We start from the raw sequence: 17,810 nt of genomic DNA, 5'->3' as shown, positions 1-17,810 counted from the left end.
TTTTTCAGAGGAGGATGGAGGATATTGCCATGCACCTGCTGGAAAATCTTTAACACATGAACTTGAAGCCCAGCAAATCCAGGAGCGCATCCATCATCAGATGAACAATTAGCCAGAGGATGTGGAACTTCACTTCGTTGCTGTCACTGAATTATAGCATATAATACTAAACAACTGACTTATAACAACAAAACTGATTCTAAAAATCAAGCCCACCATATTTGATCCAACACAGATCAAACACAGCATTGTGACACACATCAATTTTCACCAATTTGAACTCTGCATCCCTCAAAAAAATGATAAACTCTTGTGTTTTAATAATAGTTAATAATTAACTTTTTTGGCATTTCCATACCTGGATGATTGAGCAAGCCAGTTCATGACATTTATATAGATATGTCATGAATAGCATACTTGGTACTTCTACAAATATGCAGTGCCATCACGTTTTATGCCAAGCTGAATCAGGACACAGACATGTAAAAATGTACCAGGATAAAATGGGCAGGGAAAAAAGAAGAGGACAACATATGGCATTTTAGATATCTTTTATTGTCTTTTTAAAATCATTGCATTAACCTAAAGAAATAACCGTACAGATCAAAGAGTACCTGTCTGAGGACATACCACTCTGAAGCAAGCCGTACATGAGAGAGAAAGAAAGAAATGCCGCATCTGAGTTAAGACAGATAAACGGAGGGAGGATAACACAAGAGAAGAAGAATAACCATCTTTTCATGCATCTGGGTCGGGCACATTGCAACCAGTAGGCCCCTACTGGCTGAAACAACAGTGCTCCCTCTGCCTTCAATTGCACTTTGGTGTAGAGTAGCTTTATCTGACAGTCCATCTGTTCACTGCCTTTGAGTGAGAGAGACGGCCACATCTTTACTAACTATAACTTTTAGCTGTATGTCTGCTGAAGCGGTGACTCAAGAGGCAACTCGGTGGGCAACGCTGCAATGCAATGTGTGCTCTGATTAGGGTAAAGATGTGGTGATGCCTCTTAAATTGTTGCTGCTGTGTAACATTGCCCAGCCTGTTGCAACGTGGACCACCGTCAATGTTGCCTCCAACATGACGAGTGTGAGGCAATATAAACTACTGTACACCAGTGAACGATACTACAACATTCACATCAGGTTAATCAAACAAATGCCAACTTTCCACACGGAGGAGTGACAATGTGAGAAGATTTAAAAAACAAAGGGAAATGAAAGTGCTGCTCTTAGCATATATAGATAGATTTTTTTTTTTATTTTTTTTTTAAGTGAAATGACACATAGGCTGAACAAGCTGCGACTATATTGGCTGAATTTTGGTCTTAAAAACTACTTAACCAAAAGAGCAATCGTTTCAGCTTTTTATTCAACTATCATTTGCTGCGTAGTGCAAAAAACAACAATAGGATGCCTTTAGATAGTTATTCCTGAATTCTAATCTTCGCTTATGTACTAATCTGTACTCAAGTATTTTTACCAAGTGGCGCTTTTGTTTTTCCTCTTTTTTTTTACTAATACACAATATGAAATTCTTTGAATCCTTTACCGCAGATACATCAGTCAGATTCATAGTCGAATTCACCGTACTGTGCAGAAACAGCAAAAGATGCAACAGGGTCTCAAGTTAGGATTCAGCACATACAAGGCTCAGTGTAAGGTGAAGAAATCAGCAGGTAAAGAAAGACTGACAGACAAATAGTTCAACTACATTGCTGAGTAACTATTTTGCAATAGAGGGAGCACTGTTCACAGGAAATTTAAAAAAAGAGGAACAAAGTGAAATGTGGGGGGAACAGAACAAGCAGTCATAACATTTTCAAGTTTAAAATGACAGAAGAAATAAAGAAATACAAATCAATCTATCACAGCCGCTTTGAGGGACAGACTGATTCTCAAACGCATATTTACTATTTGGTTAATTACATATTGTAAACATTTGTATTTGTGTTTTCTGTATAGAGGAAAAAAAATTCAAGCTAGCTTATTTTTTCTTTATAGGCTCTGTAAGGTTATCATTAAAGATATAAACAAACAAACAAAACAAAGAACACTTGGACAGACAAATCTATCAGCTTTTTTAAAAAGCCAAAATAGAAAGAAATATACTAAGGCACCATAAAAGATCACTTTCTAATGCCATCATTGTTCCAAGTAGAGGAGCAATCGTGAACCATTGAGTCGTGTACCTTCCTCAGCATCAGGTTTAGTTTTTTTTCTTCTTTTTTTCTTTCCTGGCTGTAAGCACACATCCACCCCCCACCCCCAAAAAACCTTCAGCAGCCACTGAGATCTGGCGCAGTAAGACCGAGTGGTAAGATGGATCACTTTGTTACAGCATCAGTGTCCAATCTGTGCCAGATCTCTGCAGCAGCATCGAGTGCATCTTTTGTGGTGCAACTTTTTAACACTGCCTCTACTCACAAAAACAAACAAACAAAAAGAATCAAAAACAAACAAACAAACAAACAAACAAAAACTGTCTTCCAAAAGACAAAACAAGAAAAAAAAAACAAACAAAAAAAAAAAAACAACCAACAACTAATATTTAATAAAATGCAAAGCAGCCAGGACTGCATTTAACATATAGACTCAGCTCTGTAAATATTAACACATGTACATGAGCTTGCTTCATCCTCCGAACACACCTGATAATCATGCGTAAAAATCATGAATGTCGATCGACTGTAACCACAAAGTTTTAACTGGTGATCCTGATGAAGCTCGCTGCAGCGGGTAAGTAAATATGTCTGCATTTCAACAACTGCTCGATCGCAAAGCAGCCACGGAGCTAAAAGTGTTCACATCAAAGCCTCGTTCTGATTCGTTTCAAGCGCCAACCAAATCAGAATTAAATCATCCAAAAATATAGATATCTAAGTATATATTTGAAAATATTTATTCTCTAGTATCTCTCATTCTTCAAACCTTAATAGACAACAAATATGTGTTTCTTTGTAGTCAGTGAAAGATGTGCTTTGTGTATGAGGCCGTTTCAAGGTTTATCATTTACAGTGTACCAAAGAATGATGAAAAAATATTTAATTCCTTGAATGAATATGTCTCATATAGAAATTTTTTTTTGTTGTTTTTTTCTTTTCAAGAAGCTCCAAGATGCATATCTAATAGAGAAGCGGGATGAAAGCTTTGAGTTTGAGAGTTTCAACTCCATGTCAAAGCGCAATAAAGTCTTCATCTCCTGCTCTTCTCATGCCAGTCTCACTGTGCGACCACTTTTCACTGCAGCTAGCCAATAAACGTGTAAATAACATGGCGTACCAAAGTGTTTAAGCACACTGCAAAAATGTACATCATAACAAGTGATGCTGGAAGCTGTTCACTTCTACATTTCTATTTTTCTTTCAGACACTAAAAAGTTGACCACCTTTTTCATTAACTTGTGTCACGCTAACCAGTTGTGGGTTAAAGTTTGACTCCACTAGCATGACTTTCCCTAGAAATGCTTTACACAAAATCACCTTGAAAATCCCCGACACTGCTTTCACTGACTCCTTGTGGTATCAAGCCATGCATGTAGTTTCACTTTTATGTCCTCAACCAAATGGAAACAATGTTCCATTGTATTCGTTAGGAAACGCTACAGTTGGCCACCTTTTCCATATCTGGTCCACAATGTAATGTTTTCCTGACCCATGCTTTGGAGAAAAATGGTTTAAGGAGGTTTGAAAATACCTCATTTGTAGTGCTCAAAGAACATTAAATAGGATCACTTTTTAAAAAAAGAAAGTTGTGGGTACTCTGGATAATGTATAGAGTCACTGCAAACTGAAATACACTGAGTTTGTGCTGATGTTAATGCCTGTGGAGGTTTGGAGCACCGCAGTAACTGAGTCAGCAGAGTCTCGGTGACTTATGCACTCCATGTGACTCTGTAACTTTGCGTGATCTGACACTTTAACTTTGGAATAAAAACACTTACGGCTGAATATCATGGACGGAAGAAATTTCACAAAGGTTGTTGGTGTTGTAACAGTGATATCCTCTTTTGGCACCATGACCATATTCAGTGAGCTTATTAGAACAACCCATTCTTTCACAAATGTTTGCAAAGGCACACTGATTGGTTGGTTGATTTTATACACCTGTGTCAATGAGACTGAAAACACCTGTGGTGTTGTGCAATACACTTGTAGAAAGGTAGAAAGAGTGACCTTGCAATTATTTGCATGTTTAAATACCACAAGGAATAAGTGAAAACCTGGATGAACTGAAGCTTCTTCTTTTTTAAGGAAGATTTATGTTTTTCATGTTTAGCTGGACACTTCTGCTGTGCAGATGAGAATTGCATAATGAGCTAGCAGCTCTCCTAAAAGTAGCTTTGAAAAGTACTACAGAGTTTACACAGTCCACATAGTAAAACTAATTCTATAATGAAAACATTGCAATCAGTCAAAAGCATCAGATTTACAAGACAGTTGTTGACTGCGAAACAACAAAAGCATATACTGTACACTGTATACTCTGATATCATAATGAAAATGTCAATCATTCCTGATATACTGAATGAATAACTATCAACTAAAAACACTATAAACAACTCAGCATCACCATTGTCTGTTAGTTTTCGGTAGTTGGGCGACACCCTAGTCTGAGTGTGTGAAACAAAAACAAAAACAAAACAAAAAAAAAAGTGCAGTCACAAAAGTGTTGGTCCAACAAACTGAATAACGGTGGATGATTTAATCAGATCACCTGTTCACTAACTTAATACAAAACACTGAGAACTGCTGCATGCATTAGCTTTAGAGCTTACCAAATGAGCTTTAAACAACTGGTCTGGGCCACGGATGTGTACTGTTCACATTTCTATATCTTTTCTGAGTTTTATTCAAACAAACCAGACACACAAACAACCAAACAAACAAACAACCAACAAAAACACTGAAGTAGGCTAGCCTGGGTGCACCAAGCTACTGTACAGGCCCCACTACAGAAAGAAGGAATATGTAACAACTATAAATGCAATACCAAAGAGGCACGGCTAATATCTGCCACTCTCTTATCTATAACATGCTCAGATTTGCTCTAACACGCACACACAGACACGCACAATCACACACAACAACTACGCTCGTTTGCCAGATACCCCTCTGTTTTGATAAACGACAAATGTGTGAACGGTGGGGCACAACATGTGGTTGTGGTTGTGGCATCGTCTTACGCAGCAACGCTCCAACGACAACAGGGAGACGACCAGCTCATCGCAACGACTAAAGGCACTTCTAATCTTTCTCACTCGTACGTTTATTTATTTTTTTAATAGCCCTCTAATCAGAAGCACCTCTGTCACCTCCACTTTAATTCTTGGGGTCCTTTACTTGCCAAGAACTGTGCAAAGTACAGTACAATAGATTCGTCCTGACTGAAATCAAAATGATTAAAACTTTTCAGGTCAAGGTAGGTTTGATCAGAAGACTGGGTTGGTATGTCTGGGAAAAAAATGTTGCTACCTGATGTCTGAAACTGAACATTTCAGAAATAGACAAGCACTGTTTGTTTGAGATGACTTTTAACTAATCACCAGCAGAGTAGAGGAATATCTAATTTAAGAAGAACGTGTCAATTTTTCTCTCTCTCTCTCTCAACAAAAAGGAACCAAAATAAGACCAAGATTTTAAAAGCATTTTTCCCCATTTTCTATTGTTAATGACCCCTGACTCTTCTATACCCCACTACAAAAATAGTTTTTCTTCTTTTTGGCTTTCTCAGATTACTAAATGTAAAAATGTGAAAGATTCATATTAATATTTGTTCATCTGGAAAAAAAACACCAACTACATGAATCAAGTTTAAAAGCAGCATCATTTGACGCCTCTTTTCAGCTCCACATTTTCATTGAGAACATAATAACTGAGTAACCCTGCATCTACGCCGCTGTGCTTTGAACGTGACATTGAACGGAGGCGGTACTATCTACACCTCGAGCCAACACGGAGAAACAAATAGGAGAAATTCATTGCCACATCACCGGGAGGGAACTGAACCCAAGTCTAAAACATATTATACGCATACAACCGTGTTGTGCATAGTAAGACCACACGCCAGTGAATACTGTATATTCACTACAAAAAGCACAATTTTCAACCACTAATCCAAGTTAAAACAAACAAAGATAAACAACAACCCAAATGAAGGACTCCATGCATAACATACCGGATAATCTCTCAGACCGCCAAGGTCATGCTAAATGGCAAAAAGGACTGTTTCTTTTTTCATTCTTGCTACATGAAAAGACATCCTTCATTTGGCTCACATTAAAATGGATAATTTGCATCCTTAAACAGAATCTAAAAGCATAGCAAATCTTCCGTGAAGGAACCGTATAAAGTCACATACACAGGCTGCATGTGTGTCTGAAATATACTGTACATGATTTATATTACTGCTTTCTTTCTTTCTTTTATCTTTTTGTACATAAATGTTCTACAGCTCTGTGAGTCAAGCTTGTGATGAAATGAACAGTCGAGCGCAAGGGAGAAGAAGTACCGTGAGTAAATCTGCATATAAAAAAACAAACAAACAAACAAACAAACAAACAAAAAAAAAACACCCTCCAAAACAATAAACATCTGCAAGGACACTGTACCACGGAAACAGTCTAATCTAACTAGAGATGAAGCAAATACAGTACACGAGATACAATAATCACATAGGTCGATGCTCTGCAAGTGTCTTTAGCATATAGAAACAAGACACATAGGAGGAGCACTAACAGTGCCTTAAGTCAATGGCTACAGGTGCTACAGTATTACAGAGGATGAAGAAAGAAGTCTGAAACGAAGAGACGCAGGAGTATTTCCACCATTTCCATTTTAAAAGGAAACCTGAATCACGTGGAACTGCATTTATCAATGTACCTCTCCATCTAGTGTATTGTGATTAAAAAGCAATTCTATATTCACAATATACCAAATATGTACCATGCATTTTTATCCTGTTATACAGCAATCACTGTACGTTGTACCTCGTCAGATCAAAAGGACACCCACTGAGAAAGAGAGCAACAAGCCAAAGCTGTTGGAAATAGAGATCATTTCATAAAAATATACCTATGTGTATGTATTTATTTTGTTTAAAGCTGTAGCTTTGTCTATGTCGACAACCGTTTACTCCCCCCCTTCTCTTTCGGTTTGTAACCTCGACGTGCCCCCTTATTCTAGTGACACAGGCTTGTGGTCATTCAAAGCTATTACTATGGCACTTGAGCAAGCTTTTAACTGAATCAATCTTTTTCTTTAAAAAAAAAAACAAAAAACCCTGAAACAGCAACCCTCTTCACCCCCTCCCCCCCCAGTCTCCAGTGACTACACTCCCAGCCCATTGTTTTTTCTCAGCCGCCTTTAGGTGTGAAACGAGCAGCCTGGTTTAGGCAAGCCAGTAATTTCCTCGGATGACAGCTCAGGCTTTTGTCTATGGAGAGTTTGCAGGCAGTCTGGGAATGACAGATCGGGCCTTTGTCTGTGGACATTTATCTCGCATTAAAGGCAAAAAAAACCCCCCAAAACCAACAAACCCAAAAAACCAAATGTGGCTCCTGTAATTTCTACCATCATCCCACCATCTGGTCTCTCCGCTTTTCAAAGATTTAGAAAAACCCCCCATTGTGTGTGCCTTCCTTTGATGTATTTTAGTCTTTTTTCCTGAATAAATGAATGTTCTTGTGAATTTCTCACTTTTTTCCGTAACCGACACTGGACAGTGTGGCTGGCTAATGCACCACTCTCATCAGCTTTTAACTGACTGCATCAGCCAGGCTAACTGTACAGTGCTTCGTTATCAGTAGTAGTGTGCTTATTATGAAGCCATGCTGTTAGCAAGGAGTGCTCTTTGCTGGACTGGGGTCAGTGTGGGAAATTAGCATCAGCTTCTGGCCAAAAATACATTGTTTTTTCTTTTTTTTAATCCTGGCTATTGAGTCTGTTTTACCTGCCACAGGAACAAGCATTGTCCAGAGTTCATTTCCCCCCCCCAATGCATATGTCTAATTTTCCCACTCTGGCTGGTGTCCTATGCTGCTGGTGAATAATTCATCTGGGGTGCTGGTTCTGATTCTGGGAGCGGGCCAGGACTGGGCAAGCTAGATTTACATTCAGCTGGTCGTTGTGTTGGACCAAGGAGACATTTTTGTAGTGGAGCACCAGGTCTTTGAGGGACGAATACAGATTGTAGGGCTCGGCGAATCCATACCCCGTGGCTGTCTTGTAGATGACGCAGTGTTTGGAGTCACCGTCCACACTAGAAACAAGAACAGAGATCATTTTAGAGGTGATCTTAGTCTCAAAAGTCTTTCATAAACCCAACAGTAATGTAACTGTTAACTTCAGTGTCTGTAGAAAATTTACTTGAGTTATTCCTCCTTTTAAATTTTATTTTATAACTTAATGTATTTGAATTGAATTTCTGCATTTCGGTTTTATGAGATTGGATTAATCTTAAAATAGATTTTTCTTACCTTAAAACACTTTGGGTTGTGTATGAATTCAAATTTCTAAATAATTCACCTTTAGAGGTACTGCTCTTAACTTATTCTCTTATCTTCAGAAAGAGCTACACTAGTGAACTTAGCCCTGTATTTGCAATAGTGACAGAATAATTATTCTCACATAATTTCCTGACCACGTGGCGAAAAGAAGTGTGAAGAAGAAGAAGTGATTTCCATCCACATTTTTTGGTACAACCAAACATTTTCAATTATAAATAAAAATGTTTTAACTGCATGTTTTCACACCTGTGCTGTTTAGTCCATTTAAATCAAACTGGTTCATTTTCCCCCTCTGTGCTGCTCGTTTGTGCAGATAAGATCACAGTAAAAGCACTCGGGGGAGAATCAAAACAACACTGAGACCCTTCGGAGGAGGTGATATCGGTGCGGTTTCAAATGAACTCCAGAGCGCTTTGTTTATGGTGTGAATGTGATCTGACCTCTATTCGAACTATACCAGGTGTACGATGCAGGTTTGAGCTTAAAAAAATGAGCAGACTGAACATTCTCACGTAGTTGGTAGTGACGCATTTTGGTTCACTTGTATTCTTCTCTGTGTGAAAACAAACCAAATCACGGGGAAAGGCTACAAGTTTACAAACTTGAATGATTCGGACCAGCATAAACAAAGTACACGTGTGAAAAAGCCCTTTAGACCTCACAGAGTTAAACACAAACTTACACTACGGAGCAGGCGTAAGAGCCCTTCTGTGACTGGCTCTCACGGATGAGAAAGGTTCCATCGCATTTGCCTCTCAGCATTTCCTCAGCCTGGGTGCGCTTGATGTCGCCCACGTACCAGGTACACTCGTCATGGTGGGGTGAGCCCTCATCTTCTTCCAGTGAGAAGGACCTGAAGATGCAATGAACAAAAACTATCAAGCAGGAAAGAAACTCCGGACAGAACAATAAGCTTAACTACTGCCTTCATTACTCTCAGAGGTGCAGCTGCCTCCATTCATGACAGCACAAGCTGCCGAGCCGTCACTTACTCATCAGCATCGTTCTTTATGCCCAGCCATTCATTGATCTTCTTCTGCCTCGTCCCCTTCTGCATCAACCATCTGAAAAACCAGAGGACAACAGAATTAATGCTGACCTACAGGTTACTTCCTGTGCACAACATTAAGGTTCTCACAACTGTATACAGAACAAATATATGAATGTGTAAAGTTCAATTTCATGCATGGATAAAAGTTTACTGACATTAAGTACTGGTCCCTGATCTTGCGAAGCTGCATGAGATCTGGCTTGAGGCTGTTCATCTTCTTGTCAATCTCTCTGTTATCAGACACCTGCTCTCTCAGGTCCTGCTCCAGCTTACGCTTGCTGTCGTGGATCTCCTTCACACGAGACTGCAAACGCTCCGAGTTGCTCTGGATTCTAATTTGCAAGAATCACAACATTATACCTTCAAATCACCAAAATGTTGTTTAAATATATAAGCTTTGTTTGCATCTGTGCCACGCTAGAAATAGGATTACACATACAAACGTACTTTTGTATTTCCTTTTCGTTGCCCTCACGCTGGAATCTCTCCAAAGACTCTTTGCTGTACCGCTCCTGAGTCTCAAACTGCTCTTCAAAGATCTTGATGGTCTCGTTGAAGGCTTCAATGGCTGTGCGCTTCATCTGCAGCTCCTGAGACAGAGAGAGACGTTTCAATCCAGTTCAACTTTATCTTCAGGATAAACTGCATATTGTTACTGATCACATCAACAAACACTATGCACTATGCTAGTTTAGCATTTATAATACTCCGAAACACATCCCTTGTTTGTGTCAGTATGTGTGCTATTCAAACCTGCGAGGTGCGTGTGTACTCCTCGTACAGAGAGTCGTACTCGCGACTCTTCTCCTGGTACTGCTCATGATAGATCTTCAGTTGCTCCCCCACCTCCTCTATGCTGTTCTCCTTCACCAGCTGATTTTGTACCACATGAAAAACAGATGACAGCAAGATCACCACTTACTGAAGATTCAGACCAACTACATTTGCGTGTTATTAATTAATATCTTTCTCGATTTGTAAATGGAATGAGGGAAAATTATGAGCTGGATGATCCACATCTTGTGATGACAGCTGATTTATTTTATTGTAATGTGCAGCTTCACCCACCTGCTGGTATTTGGAGATGGGATACAGAAGCTTTGTGTCCAACTTGGCGTTGTACTGGGCCAGTGACTCGTGGCGGTAGTGATTGATGAGCTCCACTACAGACAGGAAGGTCAGAGGCTCTGAGAAACCGTACCGCCCGTCTCTGTGATAAATCTTTATAAGCTTGTTGTTCCCCCCCTTCCTGCAGACGGAGACAGGAGCCAAGAGAATGGGGTAGTAAATAAGACGACATATACTAATACATGTTGTCTGTCAAGTAGGCCTGGTTTGTTTCTACTATATATCACTTTCTTATTGCTATACTGAATCTGAAGTCAGTATTAAAGAACAGCTGTTACTTTACCTGAGTGTAAGAGTGTACTCGCCCTCCAGTTTACTTGAAGCATCTCGGACCAGAAAGGTGCCGTCTGGAGTGTCTCGCATTTTCTCATTCACCTCCTCTCTGCAAATACAGCAGCATATCAAGATAGCTGCAAGAGGCAAAGCAAGAACTGGGTTCTGTGTGTTGCAGCACCCCCCAGTGGTCATACTATTTTCTAGGCTGATCAGATGTCCCACTTTTTTCAGCATTTTGATTGACTCTAGTTTTTGAAAGTTAACACTGCAGAACAGATACTTTAAATACTGTCATCATCAAAAGTACAGGTTAAGCAACTACTGCAAAGAAAAGAAAAGGTATAACAAAGTCTGGAAGACTATGAGTGAAGCTTGTAGAAGGTGAGTCTGGCTTTTTTGCTAAATATTCTCCCTCAGCTAAGAATATCACACAAAGTCACAAAGAACATAAGGTTAGGGGAAAAAAGACAGATACTTTGTTACTGAAATGAAAGACCATTAGCAGACACATCAGCAGCTGACACTTTCACTAGTTACTTTTCACTATAAGCTTATAGGAGCTGCTGCAGACTGTACATAAACTGACAAATTTGTCTATGGTCGACTATTTCTTTGTTGTAACAATACTAATTACACAAAGCCACGACTGCTGTGTGATGTCATCCTGCAGCAGTGTGTGACCAAGCTGGTGACCAGCCAGAGGAGGGGTACCAGGCAGCTGTGGCTGTGTATGGGTGTTCAACATGATACTGAGGACCCTGTTTGTTAAACCAATAAATTCTTGAATTACTAATATGTTTCTTCACCAGTTTTTTCTAGACAACCTCAAACAAGAGGCAGTAGCAGAATAAGCTGTTTGCAAATGGCAGAGAAGATTAAGCAAGTTTGCCACATGCTCAACTCTGCTGCTCGACCCACAAATAATTTTTCATTAAAAATGTGGCACCATTTAAGGGAAAATAAATAAGTTTCCAATGGTGTAATATTTATTGCCCAGAAGCATCATTACAACAAAGCAATAATAGACCAAACACAAATTAACTTACTGTTTGTGCTAAGTTTTTAGATGTATGTAAAAACGTTTGAAACATTAAATGTGTGTTGCTTTTTAAGAAAAGAGGCCTTGCCTCTTATTTAAGAGCAAAATACTAACATGATTTCACTAATTTTAAGTATTTTCAATAACATCGAAATCTTTATGGATCTGTCACAAGTGTCCATTTAATCAGACATTTCTTTAAATAATACATCAAACAAAATCAATATTATGAGCCCAGAACTTGCCTGGATATTTCGCCCCAGTACCACTCGGCATCATTCAGCAGGCTGCTCGTGTCTGTCATGGCTGATGGTGTCATTTTTGACTTCACAGGCTTCGCTGGGAGAACTGCAAACAGACACAAACACATCAGAAACCCGGACCTCCTTCAGCAGTATTTTATAATAAAGGAATGGATCCAAGCAGTCTTAAAACAACATGACTTACCTGGAGGAGTGAGGTCTTGACCTGTAGTTCTCTCTATCAGCAGTTTCTCCACCACCAAGGCGGGGAACTCCTCATCCACTGGAAACCTGCCATTCAACAGTTCAAATTTCCAACATGTAGATTTAGATTTGCTAACTCTTTATCATCATTTCACCTTTACATATGTGTTACACATTTGTTTCATGAAAGTTAAAAAAAAAACCCTACTTACCAAGCAGTAGAGGGGCTGGTCCAGATAAGCAGGGGGCCAAAGATCTTTCCCAGCGTGTTTGTATCCAGGCCATTGCTGGCCTGTGCCTGAGTGACCTTAGCCAGGTGTGTGAGGAGGTACTGCAGGGTGAGACGGTGATGGAGAGGGACGGTGGTAGAGTTCTCAAGGACCAGGCTGACTTCTCTGTTGTGGCTTCCAGCTACCGCACCATCTGTGGGGCATGAACGTCGTGAATAACTGTGCAGGCTTCAGTTGTGTAGCTTTATTACAGCTGACTGAATATAAGAAGTGCATTTGATTGTATTTGGTAGTTAAAATGCATGTGGTTAGTGCATGTCTCTGAAAACAGGACAAACATATATATCAAAAATGAAATCAGAGAGTCCTTTGTGCGGAGGAGAATCAGCTGAAGCATATCTAACATGCCTCAGGGAGCTTCCCCTCCTGCTTCCATTCTCTCAATGCTGACATCAGATTGAACTCAAACAGCAGCGCACAAGGCTGAGTTTAGTCCTTGTGCAATTCTTTCGCTTAAATTATAGTCACTGAAGCACTGAAAGGTGCCTTTATGTCCACAAAAACAACGGCAGCAGCAGCTCATTTGTGCGTGTGCTGTTCTGTAACACTGTACTGCCATTTTGTCTACACCCATTAAAATCTCCATCTTAATCAGTCATTCTGCGTATGTTTTTCCTATAGTTACATGTAAGCCCATTTCAATAAAACAAACAAGAATATACCCCAGTGTGAGATGGTTTCACCTTTTATTAATTATGTTCTTTCGCTGATAATAGAAAGAGATTTGGCACAATAAGGTCCTGAATGCAGCTCTTTTGTTCACGTTTAAGCCCATTAAGTGCGAACTGTGTGTGCTGCAGATTTTCCGGTGAATACTCCGGGATTTTAGATTCATTTTTTAAAGCTTAAGGCAACACTCATTTTAAGTCATGCTGTCAATGTTTGAACGTCAACTTGTGCAAACTTGACTTTCTCTTGAAACGCCTAATTCATCACGCAGACACCAGTGACTGTTTCAAACGGGTCCTAGGGTTGCTTTTCATACTGCACCTGCATAAACTTCACTCCCCTTAGCAGGCAGCTGCACAATATTTAATTTGTACTGTTAACATTATTGTAAAAAGAAAAAAAATGCACAAAAGAGGACACGCTGTCCCTGTTGGAAAAACTACATGCTCAGTCAATACAAGCGGCAACTTTAAGATTTTCGATCTGTGATTTGATGTACCTGCTGACTGCTGTAGGACCTGCTGCTGCATGAGAGCAGTTTGTAGGTGAGGGTAGATACAGACAGGGATGACAGGTGATGGAAGGTCTCTCAGGTACTGCAGGACGCCCTCAGACAGGAAACCTAGATCCCTCTGAACCACGTCACTCTCTGGATGATCAATACATAAAGCAAAAGACCAAAAGGTGCAGTTTGTTAGAATAAAAAAACTCAACCAAGCATCGGGGAGAAGTTTAAGGAATAAAAAGGCAGTTTAATCAAGGAAAGTACACAAGAACATATCATGTCAGTGTTTGGTGTTTTTTCCACTTCTCCGTTATGAAACGAGCCCCGAAGCCTAACACCAACTGTATTTTCTGGAGACCAACAAAAGGATTTTTTTGGAGGTAAAAAGTTATATTAGTTTGGTGTTTTCCAATTATCTTTTATTTTTAATTTGTTCTGACTTTTTGTGTTGTTTCAGTTATTTTCTGGAGTGGATTTTCTTATTTAAATCACTGAATTGGACCTGCTGAAGAGCATGCAGGCTGAGAAACCATCCCAAATATACCCAAGTTCTGTTAAAGAAAAGGATCAAATAATGACTAAAACAGATAAATGACAAATGTAACTCACCAGAGCACAGGCTGTACACTGGACTATCTGAACCCGAGGAGCTAGGTGTCCTGTACAACGTCTTGCAATCCAGACCTGAGACAGACAGAAAGAGCAATTTTAGTAGATGTGTTCAGAAGGAACAAAGAAGCAAAGAGGACACATTTAGACGGAAAACAGAGAAGTAGTAACAGATAGTTTTCTGACTCTATGGCTGTGGACTTGCACTAGATAATTTAACGCAGTGCAACAAGCTGGAAATGGAAAAAGAAGGAAAAGGCAGCGCAATGTAACTATGAAATCTAGAAGTAACAACAACAAGAACAACAATTAAAAATAATAATGATAATGTGTGTCATTACTAGCTGAATGTCTGTAAATACGTGACAGTTCAGTACTGTATCCAACAACACAGAGAATGTGACTGGCCCACAAAGTTCAAAAGCAACATCTTAAAGACCGAAGAAGGGCTCACATGTTTGTAGTGGTGGACTTAACTTTTCAAGTTATCCATTGCTTTCTTAATTTTGGGGATTCAGGGACTTTTTTTCTTTCCAAACTGTGGTCATCTCATCTATTTCACTCTCAGCACTAATCATCACGTTTCAGTTCAACTCATTTTTGCCAAAATAAAATTTCTTTTTGGACAAACAGCTTATTGTAGAGCCCTGTGAGTAGAAAATCGTGCTCTCCCCCAGGATTTTGCGGTTTTCTTGCTCTGATGATGAAAAAAAATTAAATTTATATTTTTCGTTAGTGATAATAACTCGCAAAGGATATATCCCAATTCTAAACATATTAGACTAGGTATAAAATATACTCTTCTCTATACTCTGATACTTTTTAAAAACAGAACAACAAGCCCGCTGATAAGAGTAAATATGGTACAACGAAGCTTAGTACTGACTGTATTGTGTGTATTGATACATTGTTTAAAATTACATGTGAGACAAGTATGTTTTATTTTATTTATCTAGCCAAGAAAATAAATATTAGTTTGACTTTTAATTAGCCGTTTCGCTCTCAAGTCCCAGTATTTCTGCATAAAATTGTATATTATGTATTTCGGTCTACTTATTATATTATTATAACCAGTATGCTGGATTTTTTTCCAAGCATACACGTAAATGTTGAGTAAATTAAATGCAGCTGTCTGGTTATCCAACACTATGTAACTCAATTCACAGACAAAATGTCTGATTTGTTCCTGCACCTCCGCCGTTACAATTTTCCTTTTCTTTGTCTTACATGAGGGTAAACGGCTCATCTTGGACAACAAAAAGCCGTAAGAAGCTGTGAAGCAGTTTTTTCACAACTTTTTTAACATTCTGTACATGAAAGAGTTTGTGAATTGGTGTGAATGACACAGAAAGTTAGAAGGAAGGGAGAGAAAAAAAAGGCAAAACTGTGAATGGAGTCCCACCGAGCTCTATTTGTTAATAACACGGTGTGAATCAAACCCACTGCGCAGGACTCTTAGCGGGTCTGCTTTCAGTTAAACCACACTGAACTTATATGTACTGAATGTGAATGCGCATGAGCTTGTGAGAGCACTTGTACCTCTGTGCGACTGTCTGCATGTCTGCACATGTGCAAACGCTGGCATGAAAGCAAGAAGCAGATGGCGAGAGGGAGACAGTCGCACGTAGATGAAAAGACAGCAGAGGCAGCGTGACAGACAACAGATGAATATCTTGGCTGGTTTGTATGAATATACCTCTCTTTTCTATGGCTTGTATGAGGCCGACGAGGGCCGGGGGAGCCGTCTCTGGTGGTGTGAACTGCTCGCTCAGGTCCGGCACGGGAACAGCTGAAACAACACAAATCTCAGTCACACTGCTACAGTGACAAACCCCGCTGTTAAGTACGAGTGCTTAGAGAAGCAGAGCACGAAATATGCTCATAATATATACAAAACTTATGAGGAACACAATAAAACATAATGGGAGTTTACACTGGGTATTTATTTCACAAGCTCAGCCATTTTCAAAAGCCCCGTGGGATTTATTTATTTTGCATTTGTTTGCACAGTATTTAATAAACAAAATAAAACACTTCTTATAAATAATTAAAAATGGACAGAAATGTCAAAGGCTGGGACACATTGTCCTCCTCAAATCTGAATGATGAGATATGACAATAACTCCAGAACAATTTACTGACTGTACTAAAGGAAGAAAGGGGATTTCATGCAGGAGTGAAAGTAAAAGGGGTCACCAGAAAAAAAGAGGCAGCGAGAAAAACAAAAAAACAAAAAAACTTTATCTACTTTACAATTCCCCACAGACTAAATCAAACATCTTTTCAGTTGGAGAGAAAGAGGAAAGGAGAAAGCTAGAGGGAGAAAAAAAAAGGGAGATCCCATTTCCCTCCCTCCCCCTCTTTTTTTCTCCCTTTTCTTTTCCCCGCTCTCGTTCTCTCTCCTCCCCTTCACTCCGTCCTGCTCAGTGTTTCGCCTTAGCTCTTTGCGTGAGTGGAGCACAATAAAGGATTTAATCAAAACTCCTGAACAAGCAAAAGCCCTGTGGCAGTGTGCCAGGCTCGGCCCAGCTAGAACAGGCAGGCAGCGCCTCTTATTCGGCCCCAGAACAGGCCTGTGAGCTGGGTCTCTCTTTTTTCCCCCCTTCTCTTTCTTCCTTTTTTTTTAAAGGAGGGGTAGTGGAGGGGGGTCTGGGAGCAGGGAGGGCCTGGCCTGGCTGGGGCTTGGCAGTAGTCTCCTGTTCCTGGCACGGCTCGGCTAAACCGCTGCTGATTATTAATTTGGGGAGTTCAGACAAGAAACGCCGCGTCAGCACATTCCTTGCTCTCTCTCCCGCTCCTCGATGTCTCTTGGTCTCACTCACTCTCTCTCATTTGCTCTCCTAGATTCTTCCTCTTAGTGGATTTTTTTCCCTCTTACTCCTTTTTCTTTTAACCCCCTTTAGGCCTCTTTAAGTTAACTTTTTATTTGACTTTTCTCTTTCTTGTTTTTTTCTTTCTCGCCGTTTCTTTCACGCTCTGTGCCACCATGTCGGCTTAAACGTGGAAACTCTGCCTAACGGTGTCTCCAGCTCTCTCGCAGGCACCGACAGCGCTTCGTCTTCTTTATACTTGTTGGCCATTTTGGATTGCAGCCTTGTCCCCCTCTCATCGAGCTCGCTCTTTTTTTTAATCTGGTTTGCAGTCGGGTTTAGATGTGTGCAAGTAAGAAAAAAAACAAAAACAGTGTTGTGTGTAATGTAACCACCTTTCTATACACAAAGCTGACAATTTGAAGGTCAGATCAGTGTTGCAAATCCTGTATTTGGATGTTTGCACTGACTCACTCGCTCAG

The 17,810-nt window shown here is 39.8% G+C and overlaps 1 protein-coding gene across 2 annotated transcripts in view; it reads right to left on the bottom strand.

Annotated features, from left to right (window-relative positions):
* Window positions 1-534: 534 nt before the first annotated feature.
* pik3r2 (phosphoinositide-3-kinase, regulatory subunit 2 (beta)) overlaps window positions 535-17,810 on the bottom strand; it is a 33,748-nt gene continuing 16,472 nt past the window's right edge. For both annotated transcript variants that reach the window (XM_005476086.3, XM_005476087.4), the window contains exons 3-16: window positions 16,215-16,307; window positions 14,519-14,593; window positions 13,904-14,053; window positions 12,658-12,868; window positions 12,447-12,532; window positions 12,245-12,347; window positions 10,968-11,066; window positions 10,625-10,805; window positions 10,310-10,429; window positions 10,004-10,146; window positions 9,712-9,888; window positions 9,498-9,569; window positions 9,188-9,358; window positions 535-8,258 (exon numbers count right to left, since the gene is read on the bottom strand). In XM_005476086.3, coding sequence (XP_005476143.1) covers window positions 8,051-8,258; window positions 9,188-9,358; window positions 9,498-9,569; window positions 9,712-9,888; window positions 10,004-10,146; window positions 10,310-10,429; window positions 10,625-10,805; window positions 10,968-11,066; window positions 12,245-12,347; window positions 12,447-12,532; window positions 12,658-12,868; window positions 13,904-14,053; window positions 14,519-14,593; window positions 16,215-16,307 — 1,889 coding nt within the window. In that variant the 3' untranslated portion in view covers window positions 535-8,050. The remainder of the gene's footprint in view (window positions 8,259-9,187; window positions 9,359-9,497; window positions 9,570-9,711; window positions 9,889-10,003; window positions 10,147-10,309; window positions 10,430-10,624; window positions 10,806-10,967; window positions 11,067-12,244; window positions 12,348-12,446; window positions 12,533-12,657; window positions 12,869-13,903; window positions 14,054-14,518; window positions 14,594-16,214; window positions 16,308-17,810) is intronic.

The sequence above is a fragment of the Oreochromis niloticus genome, linkage group LG18 (genome assembly GCF_001858045.2).
Source record: "Oreochromis niloticus isolate F11D_XX linkage group LG18, O_niloticus_UMD_NMBU, whole genome shotgun sequence".
NCBI lineage: Eukaryota > Metazoa > Chordata > Actinopteri > Cichliformes > Cichlidae > Oreochromis > Oreochromis niloticus.
This window is presented reverse-complemented; position numbering and strand designations above follow the sequence as displayed.